This window comes from Fulmarus glacialis, unplaced genomic scaffold, assembly GCF_000690835.1.
Source record: "Fulmarus glacialis isolate BGI_N327 unplaced genomic scaffold, ASM69083v1 scaffold16390, whole genome shotgun sequence".
Classification (NCBI taxonomy): Eukaryota; Metazoa; Chordata; class Aves; order Procellariiformes; family Procellariidae; genus Fulmarus; species Fulmarus glacialis.
Window position 1 is genome coordinate 1 of NW_009186284.1, and position 24,391 is coordinate 24,391.

Here is a 24,391-nt window from a genome sequence, read left to right on the forward strand (position 1 = left end):
CAGTGTCTCACGCAATTAGGTTGCTGACCAGGGATCTAAAATATTGTGAAAATTTATTATCCATTGCAGGTGCCCTACCTAAAGTGCTCCAAGCCTGATTTTTAGTAGTGCTGAGCGGCAGTAAATTCTAAATAACATGGCCTTTAAGCATATATGGTATCTGGGCCCTGGCTTTTGAGGATGCTGGGTAGGTCTGGAGCGAGTCTGCCTATGGCCTGCGGGGCACAGCACCTGCCAGGGTGCTGTGACTAAAATTTGATTTCCCAGGGCGCCGGTAGTCCTTGTGCTTGCTCGCTTTATGGGGCTCTGAAGAGTAGCTTGGCAGCTGGGCTGGAGGGTGTGCTGGGTCTGGCCACAGATGGACTTGGTCCTTGCTGGCCCTGGCCTCCTGCCCCTCCCAGCGTGCTCCCTCCCCATCGCTTAGGCACAGGAGCCCCTGCGCGTCCTAAAGCCATTCTCATTCCTCAGCGCCTCTCTCAAGTGAGCGTGGTTCCTCTCCTGTCTCAAGACCTGCCACAGCTTTTGCAAAATATTAAACTGTTTTCACATCTCTCTGAGGCATCGTTTGTGAAGTTGGAGCCAGATGGGATTATAGTCCCTTGCACTGGCTTTACTTGACAGTCCCAGGTAACATACACCATTAGTGCATGAACAGCTGGGAAAGAACCTGCGACGCTCAATTGCTGCCTAAGACCTGGAGCCAGCAACCTTCACTTACCCTTATCTCAGGAACAGGCGTACTGACTTCAGTAGAATCGGGAATGAGCAAAGCATCAGTCCAGGATTTGAAAAATCGAAACCCAATATAAGCAGATCATGATCTGTTCAGCTTGATGAGGGAGTGGGGGTTAACTTTGCAACAGAGACAGAATAAAAATCAGGTGTAGTTTCTAAGCAATCACAGCGCGCTTCACAATTTCAGTAATACTCTGTTTAAAATTACGCCGCTCCTGCTCTAAAGAAAATTACTTTGCAGAGTGTGCTTCTCTGAATAGAGAACACGTCATCATACCAGCGTTTTAAAGTGACTGGCCACAGCCTTGTGTAACTTCACGAAGTTGAAACATAAATATCTCATTTAACTAAGTGACACTGACGCAAAGCTTTGGATGTAGGAAGAGATTGCATGGGGCATGTCCGGTCTTTACAAAACTCATGGGGTAGGCATGGTTTCTTAATGTCCTGTTTAAATGCAGACGTCCTGCTGCCTACAGTGAAGCTCAATATACTTAACCCAACAAAAACACCTGACAAAAGCACACTCTTGTGTGTGGTAGCTTTCAGTCATATACGTTTGTGTGTGAGTATTTTTATATACATACAAATGTATATGCATATGTATGTGAGTGTGTGTGTGTGTGTGTGTGTTTATCTTAGGCTTTCTGAAAGAAGGTGAGTATTAGCTGTGCCTTTTATCTGGAGGAAGTGGTAAAATGTTGCAAACCAAATTTGCATTGCATTGAAGGACTCCAAAGTCCCTACAGATTTGCCTAAGGAGCATTAAAAGGACTAGCATTATCCTACAGCTCAGTCAAGCGGCAGTACATTACATTTAAGGGATATGGCTGCGGAGTGAAAGCTTCAGCTATTTGATGTTATTAACTTTTTAAAAGAACATATCTTTTTTTTAAAACGTCAGCAGTATTAGAAAGAGTTGGTTGTTACCATTATTGCTGGTTTCAGCAAACAGCTCATACTGAGCAGGAGTGTGCTCCTTTTCTTGCTCAGCAACAGCAAACCATCCTCTCCTTTCCCTTCTCCACTCCTTGTCCCCTTGGACTGACTTCCACAACGCTCTCCCTCGCCATACTTCTCAGAGCTGCTGAGTGCTTTGAGATTACAGAGGAGAGGATGGGAGGTGTAGTCTTCTGCAGTGGCTGTTCATCTTACCCTTTCTTTGATATGAGAAGAGGGGAGGTCCTGGGGGGAAGCATGGCATTCACACAATCTGGTCTTGTCTTTGATAACTAATAAGAACACGTGGCAAAGTGCACTCTCTGCATCTGGAGCGTACTATGATGCTAAGGGCCAAGGACGTTCAACGACACAAGGCATCTTACTAGTAAGCTGGTAAACAAGGTTAGATATGTGCATACCTGCAGGGTGATTAAATATGATTCACTGTGATGTTATCAGTAACTTGCTAGTATTTTATTTGTGTCTGAAATATGCCCATCCCTTGCTCTAGGCAAATACACAAAAGAGGATCACAGAAGTTCGCTCTTAGCAGAGCTAGAATACAGCCTAATGTTACTAAACTGTCTGTTTCTATATGCAAAATAAACAACTTTTGTATTTAAATCAGTCTTCATGAGAAAGGCAGCACTCTGGACTTAGAAGCTGACTTAAAACTGATGATTTAGAAATAGTTGCAACAGACCCAACAGACACCGGAAGTGAAGTACAAACCTGGGAAAGTACTCTTTTTTCCCCTCCTATTTTCTCTAAATATTACTTGTGAGGGGTTCTCATCTAAGATTTATCCTAGAACTTGATCCAGCTTCCGTGCAGTCAGACACCTGCCTCAGACTTCAGTGTGGGCAGGATCAGCCCCTTAAGTGCTGGACCGGGAAGCCAGAAGAGCGCGTTAGCAGCCTTCCAAAGTTGGGATTTGTTTTGCCCTTGGTGTGGCAGGGTGGTTTCTGGCAATCCTCTTCTGCCACTGTTTTGTTGCCTTTGTCATCAGAACAAAGGCTCAGATGCTCTTCCAATGTCACTGTTCATATTGTGCCTATGTGTAGCGCCTGGTCCTGCTCTGATGCCCTGAGCCGTCAAGTCAGAAACTCTCTTCAGTCTTACAGATTTTTTTTTTTCTTTTAAATTAGATGGGCCCTCTCTTCCCAAAGTGCTCATTTTCCTCCCCCGTCCTTCTTTCCATGCCTCCTCTGACTCATTCTGCTCTGTCGTGGCCTTTTTTCCCCTTGCTCTCCTTTCTGTTATTTTCTCTCTGCTTCTCCAAGTTGCTTTCCCTGAGCTGCTTTCTGTTCCCTTTCTTTCCCTCCAGGTTTCCCTCACCAGCTTGCTGCCATCCATGGTTATCTGTGGCTCTCCAGAACTTTTCCGTTCCCTTCTGCCTTGCTGGCACTCAACCTCTGTCCGTGCATAGAAGTTCTCCAGTAGTGGTGGAGATTTCCTATAGAAACTTTCCATCTGTAGCTTGCCTCATAGCGTAGAGATAGTCACTTCACCTGCAGCAGACCCTGAGCAGTCCCTCCCAGACGACTACCGCTGAGCTCTAGCTCTGAGGCTTGTGCCTGCCCTCCGGCCTGGTTGCCTCGTGGGGGAAGCAGATGATGGGCTGTTTTCTGTGTCTGAGTGGCTGTGCACCAGGAAGCACATGGGAAGCTCCTCCAGCACTGCCGTTGGAAGGACTTGCACAAAGCAGAAGGCAGTTCCTGAAGAGCCGGCCCAGGAACACTATGTTTGCTTGCAAATGTCACAGCCATAACTTACGGTTTTCTATATGCTGCATTATAGTATTGTTGTTGTTTACAAGACCATCTGGGAGTGTGATTTATGAGAAGAGGGAGCTCTACAGAAACAGCATAGTGGTTTCCACAGACAGCAGCTGGTTCGGTGCTGTGACAATACAGATAAATACACTGCATCTATTGTGCTCTTTTCATTGTTGACATTGTCAACAGTTCATTAGTGGAGCTTGCTCAGAGCTTCTGTCTGGCAGACAAAGGATGCAGCTCTTGGTTATCAGGCTCTAGCAGCGCTGTATAACCAAAATTAAGTTTGGGGCTTCTGGGTTTGTTTTTTATTAGCTGAATTTCATGGTTCATCGGTAATGATGGAGATAAATGAAGCTGGCTGTGTCATTATAAAGCTAGGCACAAGTTGCCTTTTTGTGGCGGACGGAGGCAATCTGTCTGGGAGGCTTTTGGTGGAAAGGAATGGAAATGTGGTTGTTTTTTCATGACAGTTGTCACCTGATAAGAAACCAGTGCTAAAAATGGCTGTAGGAGCTTGCATTTTTCATCAGGCTTTGACTGCTTTGTTCGCTTTTATCTTGTGCTTCTTTGACATCTTTTCGTTTCTTGTGGCTCATCAGGCATTAAGACAGGGAGCTCTGCGGGGAAAGCCTGTCTGCTGAGTTCTGTCACCAGGAGGTGCCGTCTCCCCTCCAGAGATCGTGGGAGATCCTATAACTAATACATGTGTGGAAAACCCATCCGCTGGAGGGTCTGGACTTTTCAGCTTTTAACTTGCCTCCTGTGCTTTGCACGGGTATTCGGGTGTGCCAGGGTCCCCAGGTGGTCACGGTCACAACCCCTGCTCTGGGGGATTTCAGTTGGACGGTTGTTTGGATAGGACTTTGCTCTGTCTGTATTTTTACGTCTGCTGCATATGAACTGCAAAAGAAGAAATGGCCTTTGTTAGAGCTAGGTGCGCACGGTGCGGGCAGGGTTTTGAAAGCTCGCTATATTTCTGCATCTGACAGATTTCCCTCGGTATCTTCAATATGCTCGTTGCTACCTAGTGGGACTTCTGAAAGTATGGAGTGACTTACATGCACTTTGTGTACTGATACCTCTTTAAAAAACCTGTCCCTATTTTGTTCCTCAACATCAAGTTTAAGAAGGGCAGCACAACATGTAACAAATTTCAAAAATCCACCTCCCTGCACCCCTCTATTCAACTCCATCGTATCCTTTTGGCTGCTCCCTGAGTAATGCCACCAAGATGGATCTTGTCAGTGATATTGTATAAATAGTAAACCCTTTGTAAAGGCTTTAGAGGCTATGGGGACTCTTGTCATATGAGATGGATGAATTTCCCCATAAGGGGAAGGGGCAAGTGTGTCTGCCCCAAGAGAGAGGTGTCATAGAATTAGGAAAGAGGCATCAAAGAGGAGTTGCCAGAGCTGCCAGACTAAGTCAGGCTGGTGCTGTAGCTAGCTCTGGGATCCTGTCCCTAGTGATAAGAAGCAGATGCTGCAGAAGACAGCATAAATAACCGGCAGAGAACAGAAAAGTGACAGTCCTGGTCTCTAGTAATTGGAGATCTGATATCCCTGATTGCCTGTAATTATCTGCCCTTCTCTGGATCTTATCAAGTCTTTGGACTTAAGGGATTCCTGTGGTGTTATTTCTGCAGAGTTATTGACAAAAAGTTGTGTGAAACAAGCTTTCCCATATGCTGTTTTTTTGAATTTCCTGTCTTCACATACCACTGAGTATTCCTTTGTCCTTCTAACAACCTTTTATTCTATTCTCTGTCAGAGAAGAAGCTGCTGTAAGTGGGAGCTGTTCTGGCCTCTTCAGAGTCCAGTCTAAGATGGCTAATGCCATAGTTCCCAGGCAGCGAGGTTCAGGGAACGTGTGTCTGCGGGGAGGAGGGATGCTACCAGGGCAGCTGCTGGGGAGGAGAGAGACATCGTGGCCGTGAAGCAGGGAAAGATGCCAGCTGAAGTGGTATTGAGAAGAGCCCAGTTCAGCAGAGGGAGGAAGTGGGAAGCAGTGCAAAGGAGCGAAACAGCAGGTATCATTGGGCTGAGTTGCCACCTTTCAGCCCTAGTCCACGTCCCAGCTGGGTAGCTTCAGTTCCTGCATGATTCTGTGGAGTATTAGTCCTCAGGGATATCCAGAAGTCACCTTGACATGGTGACATGACAGATCAGCAGCCTGATCTGACTTTGGACTTGGTCCTTCTTTGAATGAGCCAAACGACTGCCTGAGAATCTCTTCCATTGGCCATTAGTCTGTGATTTTTGTATACCTCCTCTTGCGGCTGGGACCTTCCTGCTATTGCTCCATCTGCATCCTCAGTTGTGTGTGTGTGCACATGGGCTACAACATATCTGAGGGAAAGAAGGAGGAATGAGGGTACAAGGTGAAAAAGATTGAGCACTGCAGTGTTAACGAATACTGTAACTGGGGAAAAGGAGCATATATATCTCCATATATGAAGCCATACAGTCTGGTCAGAAGAGGGGGCAGAGTAGCAGTCTTCTGTGTCTTCCCTGAAGATTTGAAATCCCTAACTGCTGCTCATGGGCTTGTGCAAAGAGATAAGGATGGGCTCAAGATCTGAGTCTATAAGCCTTAAATCTTTCTTGCAGTGTGGGTTAGCAGAACACAGTAAGATACCTACTTTGCAGTCTTCCCACAGGGGATGGAGAGAGGATTAGGTGAGGAGGGCTCAATGCAATACTTTAATCTTCATGTATGTACTAAAACACACAGCATACACAGCATTTAGGAGTATCACCATTCCGTCTTGCACACATCTTCAGAAAGTATGCCTTGGCTTCTGCTCTTGCTCAGCCTCCTATACATATTGAACTGATTTTGAGAAGGTAGGAGATCTCTTGGACATTCTTTGTTCCTCTCCTGACCACAAGCCTGAAGTGGAGTCCTTCAGATTGGAGAAGTAGAGTTTGCCCACAGTTTGAGATCGTGTATACATAGTGACTTGTACATAGCAACATGTCTCCAGAAAAACAGACTTCTATGTGTCATCATTGAGAGATGGCGTATGAGGCATACTTGACTTAGGCATGAACTTACTCTTCCTTGGGAGGCACTAGAGGATTGTTGAGACAACATGCTCATCGTGGACACCAACCGTCAGGACTGCATTGTGATTTCCTTACGAGCCATGGAGCACAAACTGCGATTCCTGTCCCGCTTCGTTTGGTAGAAGCATGCAGCGCATTATCTGCGGTTGTCAAAATATCGTTAGTTGCAGATTTGGTGGCTCACATGGCAGTAATAGGACAGGCCTACCAAGGCTTGTGTGTTGACATCAGGAATTGGCTCCCAGTTTGTTCTCCTCCTCTGCTGAGCTCGTTTCCTGCTCGTTTGCGGCTCTGGGCCCCTCTCCCACGCCATAAGCCAGCGTGCCGGGTACGCAGCTGCTGGCCTGCTCTCTCAGCCTCCTGCAGCTGCTGCAGCACCAGCGTCCCAGAGCGGGAAGGATGCTGCAGGCCTCCGGTGCTGTTTGTGCCGTGTTTTTCCAGAGACGTGTTGCTATGCGTAAAGTTGCTATGTATGCATGGTCTCAAACTGTGGGGAAATCCTTTTCATCCTGTCTTAAGGGGGCTTTTGGTCAGGAAAGGGGCAGAGAAGATGTCAAAGGAATTGCCTCCTCCTCTCTTAAAACGAGGTCGCTGACTACGGGGGTTGTGCGCACAGCAGAACCCTGCTAAAAGCAAATATCCTGCCACCCTGGGTTAGGCGGTGTGCCTGTGCTGTCTCTCCTGTCACCCAGTGTGTGGGCTCCCTTGTGTGCAGGGTGAAGAAATCTTAGAGGTTTGTGGTATTTGGCAACACGGTTTGTGGTAAAAAAGGAGCCCGTGGGGCTCCAGTTTACCTCAAGCCCTATAACCATAGGTGTTTATAGCATTTAAATCACTTGAAATGATAGCTGATTGTCCAAGCACAGTACGGGTAACAAGACAAAGAGGAAAGTTTTCCTGGGAGGAGTTTGCGCATGTTTTCCATTAGCAGTCAGACAGGGACCAGGGCAAAGGAAGAGGCATGAGAACAGCCTTTCACCATGACCTCACGGAGAGATTTCCCAGCCCAGAGCTCAGCTCTGTTGCAGGACTGAACAAGTGGAAGAAAGTGCAACTGGTTCCAGGTGACTGGTTGCTTTATTGGTGACTTATTTTTATTTTATAGCAAACTGTCTGAATAAGGGTTCTTGGGGTCTAAAAGCCACAGATGGAAAAATAGGTACGTATTTATGGTCCATGGGCAGAGAGACAACAGCCTCAGAACATGTTGTAGCTGCTGTACAGATGCTGTATGTGTGGCCAGTGAGTCCCGTGCACTCCAGAGGCATCCAGCTTGTGGTGCGTTGGTGTCAGGGTTAATGAATGTTGGAGGTGCTGGGGTCTGTCTGCAGAGTCAGCTGGCATGTGCCTTGTGTCTGTTTGTCCAGGCTTTTTCAGCATCTGGAGATCCTACACCAGTCTCTGGCTTTTTTTTTTTTCCCTTTCTCTCTGCCTCGTCAAAGCTTCCAAACAGGAAAAAGACGACAGGCAGGGGAGAAACCCCCACAAAGTGAAGAACAGAGACGGAAAGCTCGGGTGCAGTTCTGTGGCCCTTCTTTACACAAGTCCTGATTCCTGCTCAAACTCCGTCGGGCTACTTGCATGAATACGTAGTGCCTGAGTGAGAAAGATGTTTGAATCGGGCATCCTAACCTGCAGTCTCTTGCTGCTTCTGCTGAGGCTGGAGTTTCCTGAGGTGAAGCCTTTGACAAGAGCTGTTCGAGGTATTCCCCGCTGCTCACCTAATTGTTCTGGCAAAGCAGAGGCAGCCCTGTGTTGCGGTGTGGGGGAGGAAATGAGTTGCAGGGGAGGGTGCAAGCACCTTAAACTGGTGTTGCCGCCGGAGACTTCACCTGGCGAAACCACAGTGTTCCTCATGCACCTGTGTGCTGTGGTTGACGACAGCAGTCAGTTAGCGAGTGCTGAAAGGGGGTGAAAGGAGGGACTGGGGCCTCCGCTCCCCCCGGCTGCTTGGGCAGGCAGTTCCTCGCTCCGGGTAGCGTGGCTGTGGGGTTGTGAGCAATCCCTTGGGTTGTGGGATCAGAGGCTACAACTAACTGAAAACCACGAGGGCATCTGTTAACTCTTAAAAACAGACTTGTAGAATTAAGAAAAATGAGGGCCTTGCAAACTTTGTGGCTATTGCAGAAGAAATTACAGGGTTCAATATATATATATAGCCAGTCAAGTGGTTTCTGTGTATTTGGACTGTAGATGTATGAAAAGGAAGGCTTTAGCCCAGCCAAACTGAATTCCCTGTACGGGGAATTCATGTAAGGTCAGCAGCTTTACACCCCAAAGCTGTGCATCTGTAGTCATTAAGCACATATATAGGAAGCTGTCCAGGCAGATGTATCACTTACTCTCCTTCCTACGCTGTCTGCATTTTGGTTTTGATATTACTAAAAGCTTCAGTAAGGAACAGTTTTTATCGTGTCGGATGTTACAAGTCATCTGTGCCAGTTTCCAAGTCGGAGTGTGGGTTTGCATGGCTGGTGCTGTTCCAAGAGCTGGAAGGAGGAATATACCAGGGCTGGAAATTCCTGGTGAATGCAAGAAGCTGTAAAACCTCCTACTGGGTGATCTGTGACAGTGCAACAGGCTGATGGCCTTGTCCGACTTCTCTTGCTGAAGCATAAAAAGGCCGTGTGGAGCTGCAGATGCTTTCCCTGATTACTAATGAGAGAAAATCCTAAGTGCTTGGCTGGTTTTCCTCACAGGACAAACGCTCAGTGTTGTTGGTGAGGGGGTGTTTTTCTTTTTCTCCCTCCCTGCCCCGGCCTGAATATCTTCATTTGTTTGAGAGTATCCCTCTTCCTGGTAAAAAACTAGTTTCAACAGTAAATGCTTATTTGGGAAAGTGTCTGAGGTTGAGGGCGGATTTGAGAGAGAGCAGTTGAATGCCAAATCCCGGATGGGTCAGCGATGAGGTGTTTGCCTGCAAGGTGGGAGCTGCAGTCGGGCAGTCTCTGCTCTGACTGTGTCAGTATTTATGCGGACTGGAGCAAGACCAGCAGGAGAAGTGGAGGCACCCCACAGTAGCCAGCACCGGGGTGGCTAGCTCTGTTTTCTCTGATGTGGGCTACAGCAGGGCGACAGTGTGTTTCTAACATCATAGGTGGGTGTCTGAGCCGTGGGGCTTTGCAGCTTCTTTTCAGGGAAGATGAAAACACTTTTTTTTTGAAAGGTTTGAACTTCATTCAGATGTGGGATGGGAACATATTTGTGGAGGAGCGAAGCAGATCCACCCAGGCCTGCTCACACCCAGTAGTTAGGAAGATGAAGGGTGCTGGTCTGCAATTCAGGTCTGTAACATCAAGCACAACCCAGCTAATACGCAGTCTGTGGACCCATGCAGATGAGTTAATTCGCGTGTACAGCCTTTCAGAGAACTTTCATGCAAAACTACCCGATTGTAGTGTACGTCAGTCAAAGCAGGATATGCTGCTGCCTTCCTTACATGACTGCTGGTATGCTCTGCTCTGCTGTCGTGAGAGGGAGCGATGCCGACAAAAACAGGCAAAATGAGGGACTGTCGAGTAATAGAAAGGCTTATGCAACCAGACTGCTTTTATGGGACAACCATCAAGCAAACCTGGTTGCTCCGGAGACAATCTCCAGAGTTTTATTTAGAGTTATGAAGTTTTATTTAAAGCTGTAATAAGAGGAGAGCTGACAGCTTCAAAGTCACACTTCTGTCCAGAAAGTTTGTATGGGATCATATCGTGTTGGTAACAAACAACAAGGGTTGATGCAGACTGAAACTATGGATGTTGTCCTCACACTGTGCATGTTTGATGGATCTTTCTGTACGTTTGCCTTTTGAATAGAGAGATGGAGATGCACTTAGAGTTTAACACAATTTTAATATATCGAAGTGGTTTCTCACAGACTGCTTTGCAGATTTTTAGTTTCGATGGTTTTGATTTATTGTGTCTTTCTCTGCTCCAGCTTTTGTATTATTTTTTTTTTTTTTTTACCGGTGAAGCTTGTTAAATGTAATAGTCTCTTAGGTATTTAATTTTCATGCATGTATTCTGTTCCTTGGAAAAGTTGCCCAAATGTGGAGGTGAAATGATGATTGGGTTAGAAAAAGTAGGTTACAAAGATCAGAAATAAAAGTGCTGCTAGAGGGATGCAAGATTTGGGGGTTTACTCCTCATATTCCCCGTACGTGCATATAACCTGTGCTATATTTCCCTGAGTCTGCTAGAGGAGAGGGAAGTTACAGATCTCCTACAGGTTATACATACAAGATATGGTATTACAGTTGAAGAGCCCCATATCGAGCAATTCAAAATTAGAAGCACTGTAATGCATCATTCTGGACACCGGACAGCAAAATTTCCATTTTAGTATCTTCTGCAGCACTGTGATAATTCAGTGATTTAAAAAAAAAAAAAAAAAAAAAAAAAAAAAACCAAAAAAGTTGTTTTGCACTTGAACATGATGCTGAGAAATCTTCCTTGGGCCGCTCACTGGGGCTTACATTCAGAGAAATTCAAGACTGGCCTCAAAGCCTTTTGTTTAGCTTGTGTTTAGTCTTTTATCTGTGGATTGTGTTTTTTGGTTTTCTTGGGTTTTCTTTTGCTTTTTATTGACAGAAAAAAGGATGAATCATGGTTCTTGGAAGCAGAAAACAGGCTGTTTGATTATCACTGCTGGGAATGCTGTGTAGTGAAACTGTGGGTGAGGGAGTAGGTGGTTCTACTGCTGCTCGTCTTGCAACTCCTAAATATGATTATAAACAGCTGAATTTGTGTCAGGCTTGCAACTCTGCTTGTAACTACACCCACCTAGTTTGGGGTACACACTTTATCATCAGTGTGGGTTAAAAGACATTTCTGGGAGGCATGATATCTGAGGTTGTTCCACATCTTCTTGAGCGGCTGCTCTGCTTCTGGCTACTGAAGTCTGTGTGCACATGAAAGTTGTGCTTTTGTCTATGCTCACGATCTGTTTACTTTGTTTCTAGGGCTCATAACAATAAAAGAAGCCCATGATATAGAAGCCAGACTTAATGAAGTGGAAAAGCTTCTGAAGACTATTATAAACATGCCCTGGAAGGTGAGTAAGCCAAGTTCCACATCTAGCCCAGCTTGACTCCTCCTTGATGGTGACACGCACTCTCATGCAGATTAGAAAGTGATGGGCTTTGCCAAACTCTAAAAGAAGCAGCAATTTATTGAAGAAGTGTTGAGTGCCAGAACAGTCTTCAGGCTGTTGCTTGCAATAAGTCTTTCTGTTGTACTCTGAATGGGTGGAAAGGGAGAAGAGGGACAAAGCAAACTACTGGTAAAAACAGATGTCTGTTTCTTTTTCTCTTTCTAAGTATTCAAGATCTGAAGTCGTCCTCACGTTCTTTGAGAGATCTCCTTTGGACCAGGTTCTGAAAAATGACAATGTCCATAAGATTCAGCCAAGCTTTCAAAGTCCAGTTAAAATATCAGGTAAGAGTTGTTAGCTTCCTACGTTTGACACAAGAATTACGAAATGAAAATGACTTTATTTGCTGTTCCCCTCATTCTTTCTCCACCAGCAATTCAAAAGAGAGTTCTCCATAATCTGCTTTATAACATAAAACACAAAATTAGCCTTGACATAATATGCAACATGCATTCAGGCAGTAAAGCAGCAGATGAAATTGAAGGCTGATAAATGCAAAAAAGTGGATGTGAGGAAAATGCCATCCTCACTATTGTCACATGTGATAGTGCTGTTAGCACTTAGGATGGAGATTTTGAGGCTATTGATACAGTTCTGTAAAAATGCAAGCTCAGTGCCAAGCAGTGAGCAAAACCAGCAGTGAGAATATTAGATATTATTAGGAAAGGAGGGGAGAACAGAAGAAAGGAGCACCACCTCGTCTTGAAAACAGTGTGCGCAATTCTGGTCTCTCCATCTCAGAAGGGATATAATAAAATTTAAAAGCATACAAGTAAAGGACAAGGATTCAAATCGTTGAACAGTTTCTCTAAGAAAAAGGTTAAATAAAGAAGGACACTTCAACTTTGAGAAGAGATGGCAGAGTGGGGATATGATGGAAGTCTACAAAGCTGTGAATAGAAGGATGTCAATTACCCTGTACTTCTCATGAAACAAGAACTATAGGTTGTCCAATAATGTTGACAGACAACAGGCTTTAAACAAACAAGAAAAAGGTTATAATATTGTTTTGTTTCCATATGGAGCACAGTTAAGGAGTGGAACTCTTGTCATAGGATATGGTGGAACTGAAAGCATAAATGACTTCAAAAAGGAATTAGACAAGCAAGTGGAGGAAAAGTACATTGAGACCTGTCACAGGTGGAGACATAGGAAGTTTCTAAACCACAGATTGCTGGTGGGTGAAATGGAGAGCAGTATTACTCTATCCTTGCCTATTCTTTGCGCCTTTCCCCTCTTCATCTTCGACTGGCTGTTGTTAAAAGGTTTGTGAACTTTTGGTGTGCCTGGGTTTGTATTTCTGTATGGAAACATTTCATTTGAGCCTAATGGCAACTGCTGGTTTTGTGTCACCAGAAGAGTTTATTTCAGAGAGTGAAATAAAGTGAAATACTACATAGTCCTCCAAGGTGCAAAAAGTGTTTAGCATGAAACTGGTATCAGTTTTCTTAGGTACTAACAGTATATCGGTTGATGGCCAGTCAGCGTGTCAACATGCTAAAGGTGTAAACAGTGTGTCTTAAGGATCGATCTTATACATAGGGTAGACTTTTTGTAATTGATCCTGAGTTCTGGTTCTAAGCGAACTAGTCCTCTGTTAAATAAATATTTTTTTAATGAAATGGTAAATGGTTTACAAGCCCACCGATAATTCTTTAGAAGTGTGCCATGTAATACAGAGCCTCAGTGAGAAGCGTGGTCTTGCCAGCCCATCTGAGCTGGTGCCTTCTTGTAGGGCCACCTGAGGCCAGGCTGCAGTGCAGCACAGGGATTGTAAAGAAGAGCCCCTGGCGCCCTACTGCAAAGTGGGGTGACGGAGATCTGGCCTCCTGGGAGTGAGAGACAGGAGCCAACATGTGTATCTCACACCCCATCTGTGGCTAGGGAGATTTGGGTGATGTCTTGAGTCAATGTGGAAACCTCAGGTAAAATTTCTCATGTATATGTTCCTGACATCAGTCATCTTCCGAAGGCTGAATGTGGTTACTCGCTTTGCTCCTGAATGCCAGGACAGGTTCTCAGAACTGATCCTTGAGAGCATATTCACTGGTTTTGTCTGAATATGTTGCCACTCCGTGAGACCGGAGCTGCAAAGTGGATCCTAGCACCTGCCCATTATGAAACGAAGGATCCCCAAACTATATGCTGTAAAAATGTTTCAAAGGGTGGCTTCTGTCAGCTCTTTTTGCAAAACAGGCAAATATCAAGAATGAATGTATTTGGAATTGCATTGGTTAGAAACTGCAGTGTTGCTCTGGCTTGGGGCTTTTTGCTGTTTGGAAGGGTTTCATATAATTTTTGTGAGGGTGTGTACCCCCTTAGGGCACACATACTCTGTGTGTGCATGACTGAGTACATCATGTGGTGGGTACAACAGAGAGAAGATGGTCAAGATGAACCTAAATTCAGAGTGCTAGCAGCAAAGGGAACCCTCCTGCCAGCCTGTACGTAGAGGAGCTGGGGAAACCACGTTAGCTGAATAATAACATGTTTTGTTTTAATTCTAAATTAATTTTAGTAGAGACGAGTCATACCTAATTAATTGGAGGAAGATTTTCCTACCTATGCAGCTATCCAAAAGCATCTTGTGGCAATTAGTTTTATCATTTAAGTGATTGCTGCAAAGAATTTAAGAACATAGGCAGAAATTTGACAATAATTGGTATTTGCCTCGTCTGAATGTTGCACACTAGAAATGGTTTCAGTGTCTGGTGGCATCAGTAGATGGCAGTAAATGTTAACGTCTAAAGCAGTTCACACAGCAATGAAATGCTGTAACACTTAGGTCATGTCAAGGACACTAGGAAAACACTGTGGTATTCATGTTAGTCATAGTGCAGCTTTCTACATGGCTTGCGGACTTAGAAAAGCGGGCAAAAATGTTTTGTATTCTCTGAAAAAACAAACTATCCCCTACATGGTCCTGTTCAGAGTGGTAGGTGGCGGGGAAGAGAGAAAGGGCCACCCTCTTAGGTGAAAGCTGGATTTGAATTTATGGTGTAAATCTTACCCTGCAGTACGATGTTGGTTCAAGATGAGTGATGACTGAAGTGTGATTCTACTGGGATTCAGTGTTTTTTACCACCCCCAAATGTATTCTGCTAAAGTGAGTCGCAATAAAATACAGACTAAAAGTCAAAGATGACTTTCTCAAGAAAAATAGGGAAGTGAAGTGGCTTTACCTTAAAGTAGGAACATGTAAATGTACACTTAAAAAAATCACCTCTCCTCTCCTGCTCATTACTTCAACCATATAGTTGAAATTGGTCTGTCTGAGGCAAGGTCTTAGGGGTTCCCTGTACGTATGTTGTGTGCCTACCATATTTTCTGCTACAGACTAATTTCCTTTTGTTTGTGCTGATAATGAAAGGCTGTAAGGCAGGGTCCTTGTACCTTAAAGCAGATCATGAGCCATCCCACTTAAGTCAGTGCTGATTTATGTAGAGGTGTATGTTCATTTTGTGGTGGCCCTAGCTTCGTCTAAGATTGTGTGACCGAAAGAAATCCTCGTGACTTGCCTAGTTTGCCTTTCCATGTAGCACAGACATGGATTAACTTCTCATTCACATCAAATACTATTCTTTAATTATAAACTCTCCCCATGGTAGTAAGTCAGTGGAATTAGGTGTAAATTTTAGCTATTCTGGATTAGAGGCTTCTTATACAGTGAGAAACAAATAAATGGAGTTGAAGGCAATGTAGAAGATGGCATTGCTTTACATGACTTAAAGATGGTGGTTGAATTCATTTGGAAGGTCACTTTCTATTTCCTTTTTCCTGTCTTTTTGATTTTTGCTTAACTGGCTTAAGCCTGGGACTGTCTAGGGAAAATGCAATTATGTTTTGGTAGTGGTAGGTTGCAATATATGGATGGGCTGCCATTCTGCTAAGGGTGATGGGAATTTTGCTACTGGCAATAACAGGTCTGAAACTGGGCCTTGCTTCAAATGCTCTGTGTTATTAATTGATTATGTGAATAAAATTACTTAAGCACTGGCAGTTTGCAGATGTAGGAAGCTATGAAACCAACTCTTAATTCCTGCTTTCATGTGCAGATTTTCAATGTCACGCACACATCTCATCTTCATAACCATGTCAATTACCTATGATATGCAGTTGTTTTCCAGCTTTTTTTTTTTTATTTTTCATCTTGTTTTCTTTCTTCTCCCGACAGAAATCATGCGATCAAATGGATTTTGTTTAGCCAACACTGAAACAATAGTCATTGACCACAGTATACCCAATGGAAAAGAGAAGCACCTGGACGTAGATTCAGCAGAACACTTGTAAGTAGGGTTTGTGCATAAGTAATGCTGTCAGCTTCAGATAAACTGTAGCTTTCCCACCCCCCTAGCAAAATGTTATCCTCTGTCTAGGAGCAAGGCTGGTACAGCTGTCATTCTGACTGGTTAAAGATCACTGGGCCTGATTGCTAACACTTCACAGCTCTTTCTATTAACATGGATAAAATGGCTGTCGGTGAGAATGATTGATCCCAAGGAGCTCAGTCCTCTGTGTATGAAAAGCTGTGGTTGTCATAGGGTTCTGCCAGGTGAGAATCGAGGAGTTTTTTCTTTCTCTCACGACTGTGATGAGAGCCCAAATTTGGAAACTCAAACATCCTTACAAATGGAATATCCTACTATGAAGGGTATGCTTTATTTGGGAAGCAAAACACCATCCTCAGAGGAAGGGGACACACCTCTGAATGTAATTGAAGGAAGCTCAGCAGCTGCTACGGTGCTGCGGCATGCTGGGACTTGGTGAAGCATGTGTATTTCATTAGGGGAGAGGGAAGTTAGATTAGTCTTATTTGTAATTCTGCCTCCTAATGCATGTAGGTATTCTGGGGTCAGAGACCTGTAACCAGGAGGGCTTTCATGTATGCCTTAAGTCAGTGACTGTATTGACAGATGACATTGATAGAAATCTGCTCCTACAGATTTCTGTCATAGCAGGTGATTGATATTTCCATGAGCTTCAGGTAGTGAAGCATTTAAATATTTTTAATGAGAAACATTGACCTACTTTTTCATTAGAGCAGTCAAAATGATGGAAGCAGAATACTACAAGCCTTATGGAGGCTTTATCTTTGAATGCAGTGCTCTGTCTTGCCACATTTGAAATGTGGTCATTGCCAGTCTGTGGAAGGCTTTAGAGCTTGACAAGATTTTATCAGGGGCTGGAGTGTATCTCTGGCTCTGGTGTAATTTCTTGAAGTCTTTTTATTAACTTATCACTTAGTGTTTTGAACCTTGACCTTGCTAACAGCATTTAAGCTTATAAGCTTGTATTAATGAGGCCGAAGCGACACACTGGAGGTAATTCTGTAACGCCAACGTCTGGAGATTAAAGTTGTCATAGTTCATAGTGCATCACTCTTTCTACTGAAGTGACAAATAATAGGAGCAAATTACCAAAGAAAGCCTTCTCCTGCCTTATTTTGATTATTTAAAAAATTTTTTTTTAAAAAAAAAAAAAAATTAAAATCTAGTTTTGATTTTAAGAATGTGCTGCAGCCCAAGCAAAACTTACTGGTCTGGGATCAGAAACTGCCATCATGTAACTGTCACCCCATTGAAGTCAGAGACTATTAAGACCAGAAAATACTAATATGATAAAAACTGTATGGTAGGCATGGTTTCCCAGAAACTGTGGTGGAAGAAATAAATTTAGGATAACAGCCTGGCTTTGTGCATTTGTATTTTAACTTCCCTGAAGGAAGTTAAATCAAGAGTCAAGTTAATAAATTTCAAATGTCTGTTTTACATGGTGCCATAAATTTGCCCATCCTGTAGCTGTATTTTATACCAGAGAGGTAATAGCTAGGAGATAATGGTACTTGTGTAGCACAGCTGTTTTGTAAAAATTGAACTTTTTTTAAAAGCAGAAGTTTTCTATACTGTTGCTTTAAATGTAGGTTAGTAGCCCAGAAATGAAGCTTTAAAATCTTTCAAAATCCGATGTAGTTCCTTTTTGGTCTCTGTAAAATTGGATTTATGGGATTGGTGTTCTCTATTCTGAAGTCAGAGTTAATTCCTTGCAGACTTACATATCCTCAGATGGGAACTTTTTCCTTTCAGCAAGATTAAACTCTGTATGACTTTTGGGTTTGGTTGCTGATGTACTTGAATCAGACATTTTGCAAAGCAAACCTGTATTTTTTGGAGAGAGGCACTTGGAGCTTCAGCAGGTAGCATTCATTCCCTGAGGTCCCGCTGCACTGGTTGTGGCCTGCAGCACTACCTACCCAGTGATCCGTCAGCTGAAAAGTCTCATACTTGTTGCAAAAGAAACTATAGCATTTTTGCAAGTTGGAGTTGCTTACTCTGTTCTGAAGTAGTTGCTTTCTGCTTCCTTCATTTTCTGTCTAATTTTAGCTGGCAGTACACCATACTGTTGCAAAATGTGGTGAACCCAGTGTGCTCAGCATCCATGTGGCATAAATAGTCCTTTTATGCGTGGTTCTTGGAGTACTCTGCAGTCCTTTTGAAAGAAAAGGTGGTAAATAAATGCATTCAAACTTATGCTTTGGCTTTGTTACAGATGCCTTCCCCTGCCAGGACTGTTTGCAATTCTGTCTTTCAGGCCAGCAGCAGAGGCTGTGGCATTGGACATGCTACCTTTTGGGCAAATTCACTCCAGTACTAGATGTGCATTTTCAGGACGGTGCTACTATTGTCGCAAGCATGTTGAGTTCCACAGGAGAGACTTTCACGGGTGGCAATGCAAAAGCAGCACAGAGATGCTGAAATTAGATACAGAATTTTTCCAGGAAAACAAAATCCTACTCTTGACTGGAAAAGAAAATGCTTCCCCTGTACTTTTTAGTCTTAGATGAGAGGACATCTGTTCAGGTACTGCGTGTACATAAGGTGATGAGAGGAGCTGGGCTGTTGTCTCACACCATGTTTACACTGGGGTTACTCCTGTGAGTTAACAAGAAGCATCATAGAATCATAGAATCATCTAGGTTGGAAAAGACCCTTAAGATCATCGAGTCCAACCTAACATCAGGTAAACCTAACACTGCCAAGTCCACCACTAAACCATGTCCCTAAGCGCCACATCTGCACGTCTTTTAAATACCTCCAGGGATGGGTGACTCAACCACTTCCCCAGGCAGCTTGTTCCAGTGCTTGGCAACCCTTTCGGTGAAGAAATTTTTCCTAATATCCAATCTAAACCTCCCCTGGCGCAACTTGAGGCCATTTCCTCTTGTCCTATCGCTTGTTACTTGGGAGAAGAGACCGACCCCCACGTCGCTACAACCTCCTTTCAGGAAGTTGTAGAGCGCGATGAGGTCTCCCCTCAGCCTCCTCTTCTCCAGGCTAAACAGCCCCAGTTCCCTCAGCCGCTCCTCGTAAGACTTGTGCTCCAGGCCCTTCACCAGCTTCGTTGCCCTTCTCTGGACATGCTCCAGCACCTCAGTGTCCTTCTTGTAGTGAGGGGCCCAAAACTGAACACAGTATTCGAGGTGCAGCCTCACCAGTGCCCAGTACAGGGCCACGATCACTTCCCTACTCCTGCTGGCCACACCTATTTAGTACTGAAGCCAGGATGCTCTTGGCTTCTTGGCCCCCGGGGCACACTGCCAGCTCATATTCAGCCAGCCATTCAATACCCCCAGGTCCTTTTCCTCTGGGCAGCTTTCCAGCCACTCTTCCCCAAGCCTGTAGCGCTGCATGGGGTTGTTGTGGCCCAAGTGCAGGACCCGGCACTTGGCCTTGTTAAACCTCATACAGTTGGCCTTGGCCCATCGATCCAGCCTGTCCAGGTCCCTCTGCAGAGCCTTCCTACCCTCGAGCAGATCAACACTGCCACCCAACTTGGTGTCCTCTGCAAACTGACTGAGGGAGCACTCGATCCCCTCATCCAGATCGTTGATAAGGATATTGAACAGGACCGGCCCCAAAACTGAGCCCTGGGGAACACCGCTCATGACCGGCCACCAACTGGATTTAACTCCGTTCACCACAACTCTCTGGGCTCGGCTGTCCAGACAGTTTTTTACCTAGCAAAGAGTATGCCCGTCCAAGACATTAGCTTCTATGTACCTTGTTTCTCTCTTCTTCCTGGCGAGTGTGAGCAGCAACTCTAATGCATTAGCAGAGGTTAAAATGATAAAGAAGGTTGTCTTACAGCACAAGAAGTTGGCCCTTGTGAAGGATGGTGTGTCTGTCAAGGTACTTTGGGGAAAAAATAGCAAGGGCAGCAGTTTGGGCATTTAGGAATCTGCATGTCCATAGTAGTTTGCAGTTTATTTTGGGAAGAAGACCTGTTGGTAATAGCACAAAAGCATTTTGACTGTTGGGTGTCCTATATAGCTGCTAGCTGTAGTAAACAGTCCTGGTTTATTGGGTTTGGTTTCATATGAGCACTCTAGAGCAATGCTTTGCAGACTTCTGTGCCCACACTTCCTTTTTGGTGGCAAGGAAAGCTTTCTGCGTAACCACAGCATGTGAGTGCCACTGCTTTATACCTCATATGCTGCTGTACCACACATTAGTGAGGCTGAAGAACCACAAAATCTGTGGGGCCTTCCAGTTGTAATCATCTAGTTTTATACAATTGACAAGAGAAAGAGAGCAGAATCTGAATAGCCTTCTTGACTCCTCTTCTGCTTTCTTCATTCTGTCTGCCCCACTGGTATTTCATAATCTGTTGTTTCTGGATCAGTAGCAGTCCATAAGACAGCACAACGTGATCTGTGAAGTGTTTGCAAGATACCAAGTCAACTCCCTTCTGCACATGTTCCCACACATGCAGGCAAGCAAACAGCCTGGAGGGAGTAGAGGAATGAGGGTAATAAACATTCAAAGTTCAGATTCATTTCTGTTTCATTGTAAGTAAAGTGTATAGCAACAGCACTGCAGGAGAAAATCCATGACTTTCTGCTCAAAAAACGTTGTGGTCCTCATAGTTAAAAAAGAGGTGAGAAGGACCAGTAAGGAGTGCGGAAAAGACAGAGCTGTGTCCATGCATTGCAGGGTGTAAAGAGCATGCTATCCAATAACCCGTGATGCTTCTAAAGAAAGTTTTGGGGAGAGATGGGAGAGAGAGATTTATCTGTTTGTTTACCCTACCACTCTTCTTCGGGTCCTCTGAAGTACCTGACTCTTAGGGCTCTCTAGGGTGAGGTTAGAGGGATGTCTGCAGTTGCCTCACTTAACTAAAGGAGTCTAACTAGTTCATGTGTAGGTGAGATGCAGTTTTAAACCAAATTATTTTAAAGCTTCATCTGTTTATCTGCTAGTCAGAGAGCTGCAGTATGCCAGCCTGAAAAGGTGTTAGAGACACATCCTATAATCAGAGCTAGGTTAGGATTTCTTTTTCCATCTTGTGCAATTTTTCAGTTTCTATTTCATTTTTTTTCTCATTTTTTTTCTCTCTGTCAGAATGAATGCAAGTTCTTTCGAAATATTAAAGACAGAGTGGTAGAAAAAGAAACTTGACAGTTCTTCAAGTCCCTTGCTTGAACTTAGATGAGATGTAATCCTTGGCCTGCAGTGACTGCCTTTAACTGCTAGGCTATCTGGAAAGAAGTAAAATGTCTTCTTACTGCAGAAATTCAAGCTTCCTTGGAATGGGAACGTGTGTAACTGAGGAAAGTGCAGGTTTTAACAAGATGCCTTCTGGTTGAGAGTAGACATGAAACAATGGGTAATCCTTGCAAAAGTTCAGATTATAACACAGGAGTTAAGAAGTGGGAAGGAAAATACCAAAACGAGTGAAACTAAATTTGGGAATCTCTTTATATTCGGATGTTCTCTGTTTGTCAAAACATGGGGAGGACAGCGAGGCTCTGGAGGAAGGAAGCTGTAGTCATTGTTTCCTATTTGTGTTAGATGTTTGGCCTCATACAAAAGCCAAACCCAGAGAAGGCACCTGTGAAGTGTAAGGGTGAGACTCCAAGTTCAGACGGGGAACAAAGGCAGTTTCCTTTCCATTTTTGTGTGGGAACTGAGGCATTTTGTGTTGCTGCCACATGCTGTGAGAACAAAATGGAAGGATGTGGACCTCAGCTGCATGATTCACTCTTCCAGGGCTCACTTGCTGCTTGCTTCCTTTCTCACTAGTAGCTTTGAAAGTCAGGGGTAACAAGATGATTTGCTTGCGTGCACTATGGTTCTCATTGCCCTGTGGTTTATTCATATACACATGGGTGTGGGGAGGAGGAGGTGTGAATGGGATCAGCTCTGAGTACGTTCTGTGAAGATTTTCCCACACCACAGTGAAAGCTCTTCTAGACTCATAAAAATCTCATTGTGGAGGTACCCAGAATTGCCTGACAAGAAAGGCTATGTCCCAGGAAATCATTCATTTGTTAGCAGGAGGGGAGCCCTGGGGCCTGAAAACAAATTAATAATGTTTTTGATCCAGCTCATCTTAGATGCAATGTGGTAACCAGGTGTCATGAGATATGAAGTTCAGGTATTATAATGACAAGTGCTGTGAAGAGTCATAAAAGTCCCTTTTGCTGAAGACTGCTATCTAAAGAGATGAGAACTTGCTCTCCTAGTATGCTGCGCAGCTGTGTTTTAGCACAGTTTTAAAAGGGAATAGCCATCCTATTTTACTGCAAGCAAAATCTTCAGCCCATTCATTTCCATAGGTTATAAAGAAACAGGCTTTCTGTTTATTTAAGGACATGGAGATAAGGACATGGAGAGCAATTGTCTCCATTTACTTCTCAACTCTCTCAAGGAAGTGTTCAATCTTGCTTTATGAAAGTGACAGTAGATGACATTCCTGGTGTCTCCAGTAGGTTATGCTAGCATAGTGATACATAGGCTGATGTCAGAGAAACTATAGCTTCATGATTCATAGTTGATCTGCACGGAGCTTCCTTGACAACTTCTAGTATGAATTCGAATTTCAGGCTGCAAAGAGAGGGAATGAGATACTGAAGCTTTGGAAAAAGAGTTGGAACTCTAGCTCTTTGTCTTGCAAACCGAGCTTCACAAAGCTGAAGCTGCAAACAGTGTTAGAAATACTTCTACCGCAACACTGCTGTGGTGTGAAGCAAGTCCACGTATAACATTTACTCAGAACTTTAACTTGCAGTACCAGCAGAAGCATTCTTGCCTTTTTCCAAGTAGTCCCCTCACAAATGTTGTTTCTCAAAATTTCCAGGGGTCAGTCTTCAGATATCCTAGCCTTCTCCCTCTCCCTCAGTGATTTTCTTCCAATTCTTTTGACTTGGATTTTCTAAATGAACATTGATGACTTAATGCCTTTTGCTGTTTTTTTTAACTTATTTCTCCTTAGGTTTGAAAGCGTTAGTGACTTTACCTCAGAGCTAGAAGACAGTGATGATCCAACAGCTTATGTCACCAATTTGACATACTACCACCTGGTCCCATTTGAGACTGATATTCTGGACTGAGGCTGCTCAGTGATGCAGTCAGCCAGCATCCAGCCGACCTCTTCGTCCATAGGCTCTGCTATCTCTGGCATTGCATCTCTGTGAATAAGGCTGTGCGGGCAAGACCAACAGCAGAGAAGTTGCAGCAAGTACGCCACAAAGCTGGTTTTGTAGTCTGGCCCTCCGTTGTGTGTTATGGAGACGTCTTGTAAGGAGGTAACTGCTTCAGTTAACAAAAAACTCGTTTTCCGTGAAAGCAAGGCAGCAGAGTCCTCTTGGGGCTCAAGGAAATCTCTACTATGTCTGTGGGAATTGCCACTCTGACGCAGCCATCGGAAACTTGCGCTGTAGTACACTGTCACCCATGCTCCTTGGCTTGCAGTGCAAGTTGAGGCTTCCTCTTTTAGGATACCACCAGAAACTTCCCCAGATGGCGTGACCACACTTTTTATGCTATGTAAGCAAGAAGGCGAGCAAAGCAGCTGAATTTTGTCAGTTCCCTCTGCGGTTGCTTAGTGGAGGTCTTGTGGGTCACTTTTTGCTCAGCTACCGGATGACTGGTGCCTTACATGAGATGTCAGAAATACCATTGAGTGCCTCCAGGAAACAGAACGCATGACCTGACCACTTTACTTCTTTTAATCATGGGTTTTTATATAATCACTGAAGAGGCGACTACTCTTTCCTGGAATGGTAAAGCAGACAGCAGCTGGCATTGCAATGGACTGTGCATGGTGTTTGGGTACCCATATGATTTCAGAGATCTGGAAAGCTGATGGGAAAGCTGAGCTGCCCTGCTAAGAAGGGTCAAGGCTATGGCAGGCACTTGGATATGATATTTTTTCATGTGGACCAGCAAATGTGAATGGTGCTTACAGTTGTTTACATCAGAGAGATAATTCCCTATGCATATTTCTCCCCAGAGCATGGGGAGGAAGACAATGAGATTTATATTGTGTTTGGACTGAAAAAGAATGGTAAGCTACAGTGTGTCTACAGTGGCAGGAAAAACACTCTCTCCACTGCCAGCCTGGCTCAAGGAGTCTGTCTAGCTTTCCAGGATCCACCTGCAGGGCCGGGTGCAGGCCTTGTTGTCATCTGTGGATTTCAGTGGAGGTAGGACAGTGGGAGCAAGAGTGGGATTGGACCCTGCAGCCTCTTGACTACTGAGTAGTGCAACGTTAAAATCTCCTCAGGGTCTCTCTGTTGCAGAGCGCTCCGAAATCCCGGCTCTCACTGTGAGTGCTCAACGCTCGCCAACATGACCTTTCATTGAGCTTTTTGCGATCTGTTTGCAAACATGAGTTTGAAGGGATCGAAACGGGAAGGAATGCATTTTGGACTTCTTTCTT

General features: G+C 44.3%; 1 protein-coding gene across 1 annotated transcript; it reads left to right on the plus strand.

Moving 5' to 3' along the window:
* Positions 1-6,552: 6,552 nt before the first annotated feature.
* PXDC1 (PX domain containing 1) lies at positions 6,553-23,576 on the plus strand. The gene is made up of 5 exons (XM_009587480.1): positions 6,553-6,644; positions 11,437-11,572; positions 11,838-11,955; positions 15,846-15,957; positions 22,943-23,576. Exons 1-5 carry the CDS (start codon positions 6,553-6,555, stop codon positions 23,058-23,060), a joined length of 576 nt encoding a protein of 191 aa, XP_009585775.1. The 3' UTR covers positions 23,061-23,576.
* The last annotated feature ends 815 nt before the right edge of the window (positions 23,577-24,391 follow it).

Bases quoted from the DNA above. Each gene is read 5' to 3' on its own strand.
- PXDC1 (XM_009587480.1), top strand. From the start codon at position 6,553: ATGCTCATCGTGGACACCAACCGTCAGGACTGCATTGTGATTTCCTTA. The intron at 11,956-15,845 runs GTAAGAGTTGTT...TTCTCCCGACAG, and splicing joins AAGTCCAGTTAAAATATCAG to AAATCATGCGATCAAATGGA. The intron at 15,958-22,942 runs GTAAGTAGGGTT...ATTTCTCCTTAG, and splicing joins GTAGATTCAGCAGAACACTT to GTTTGAAAGCGTTAGTGACT.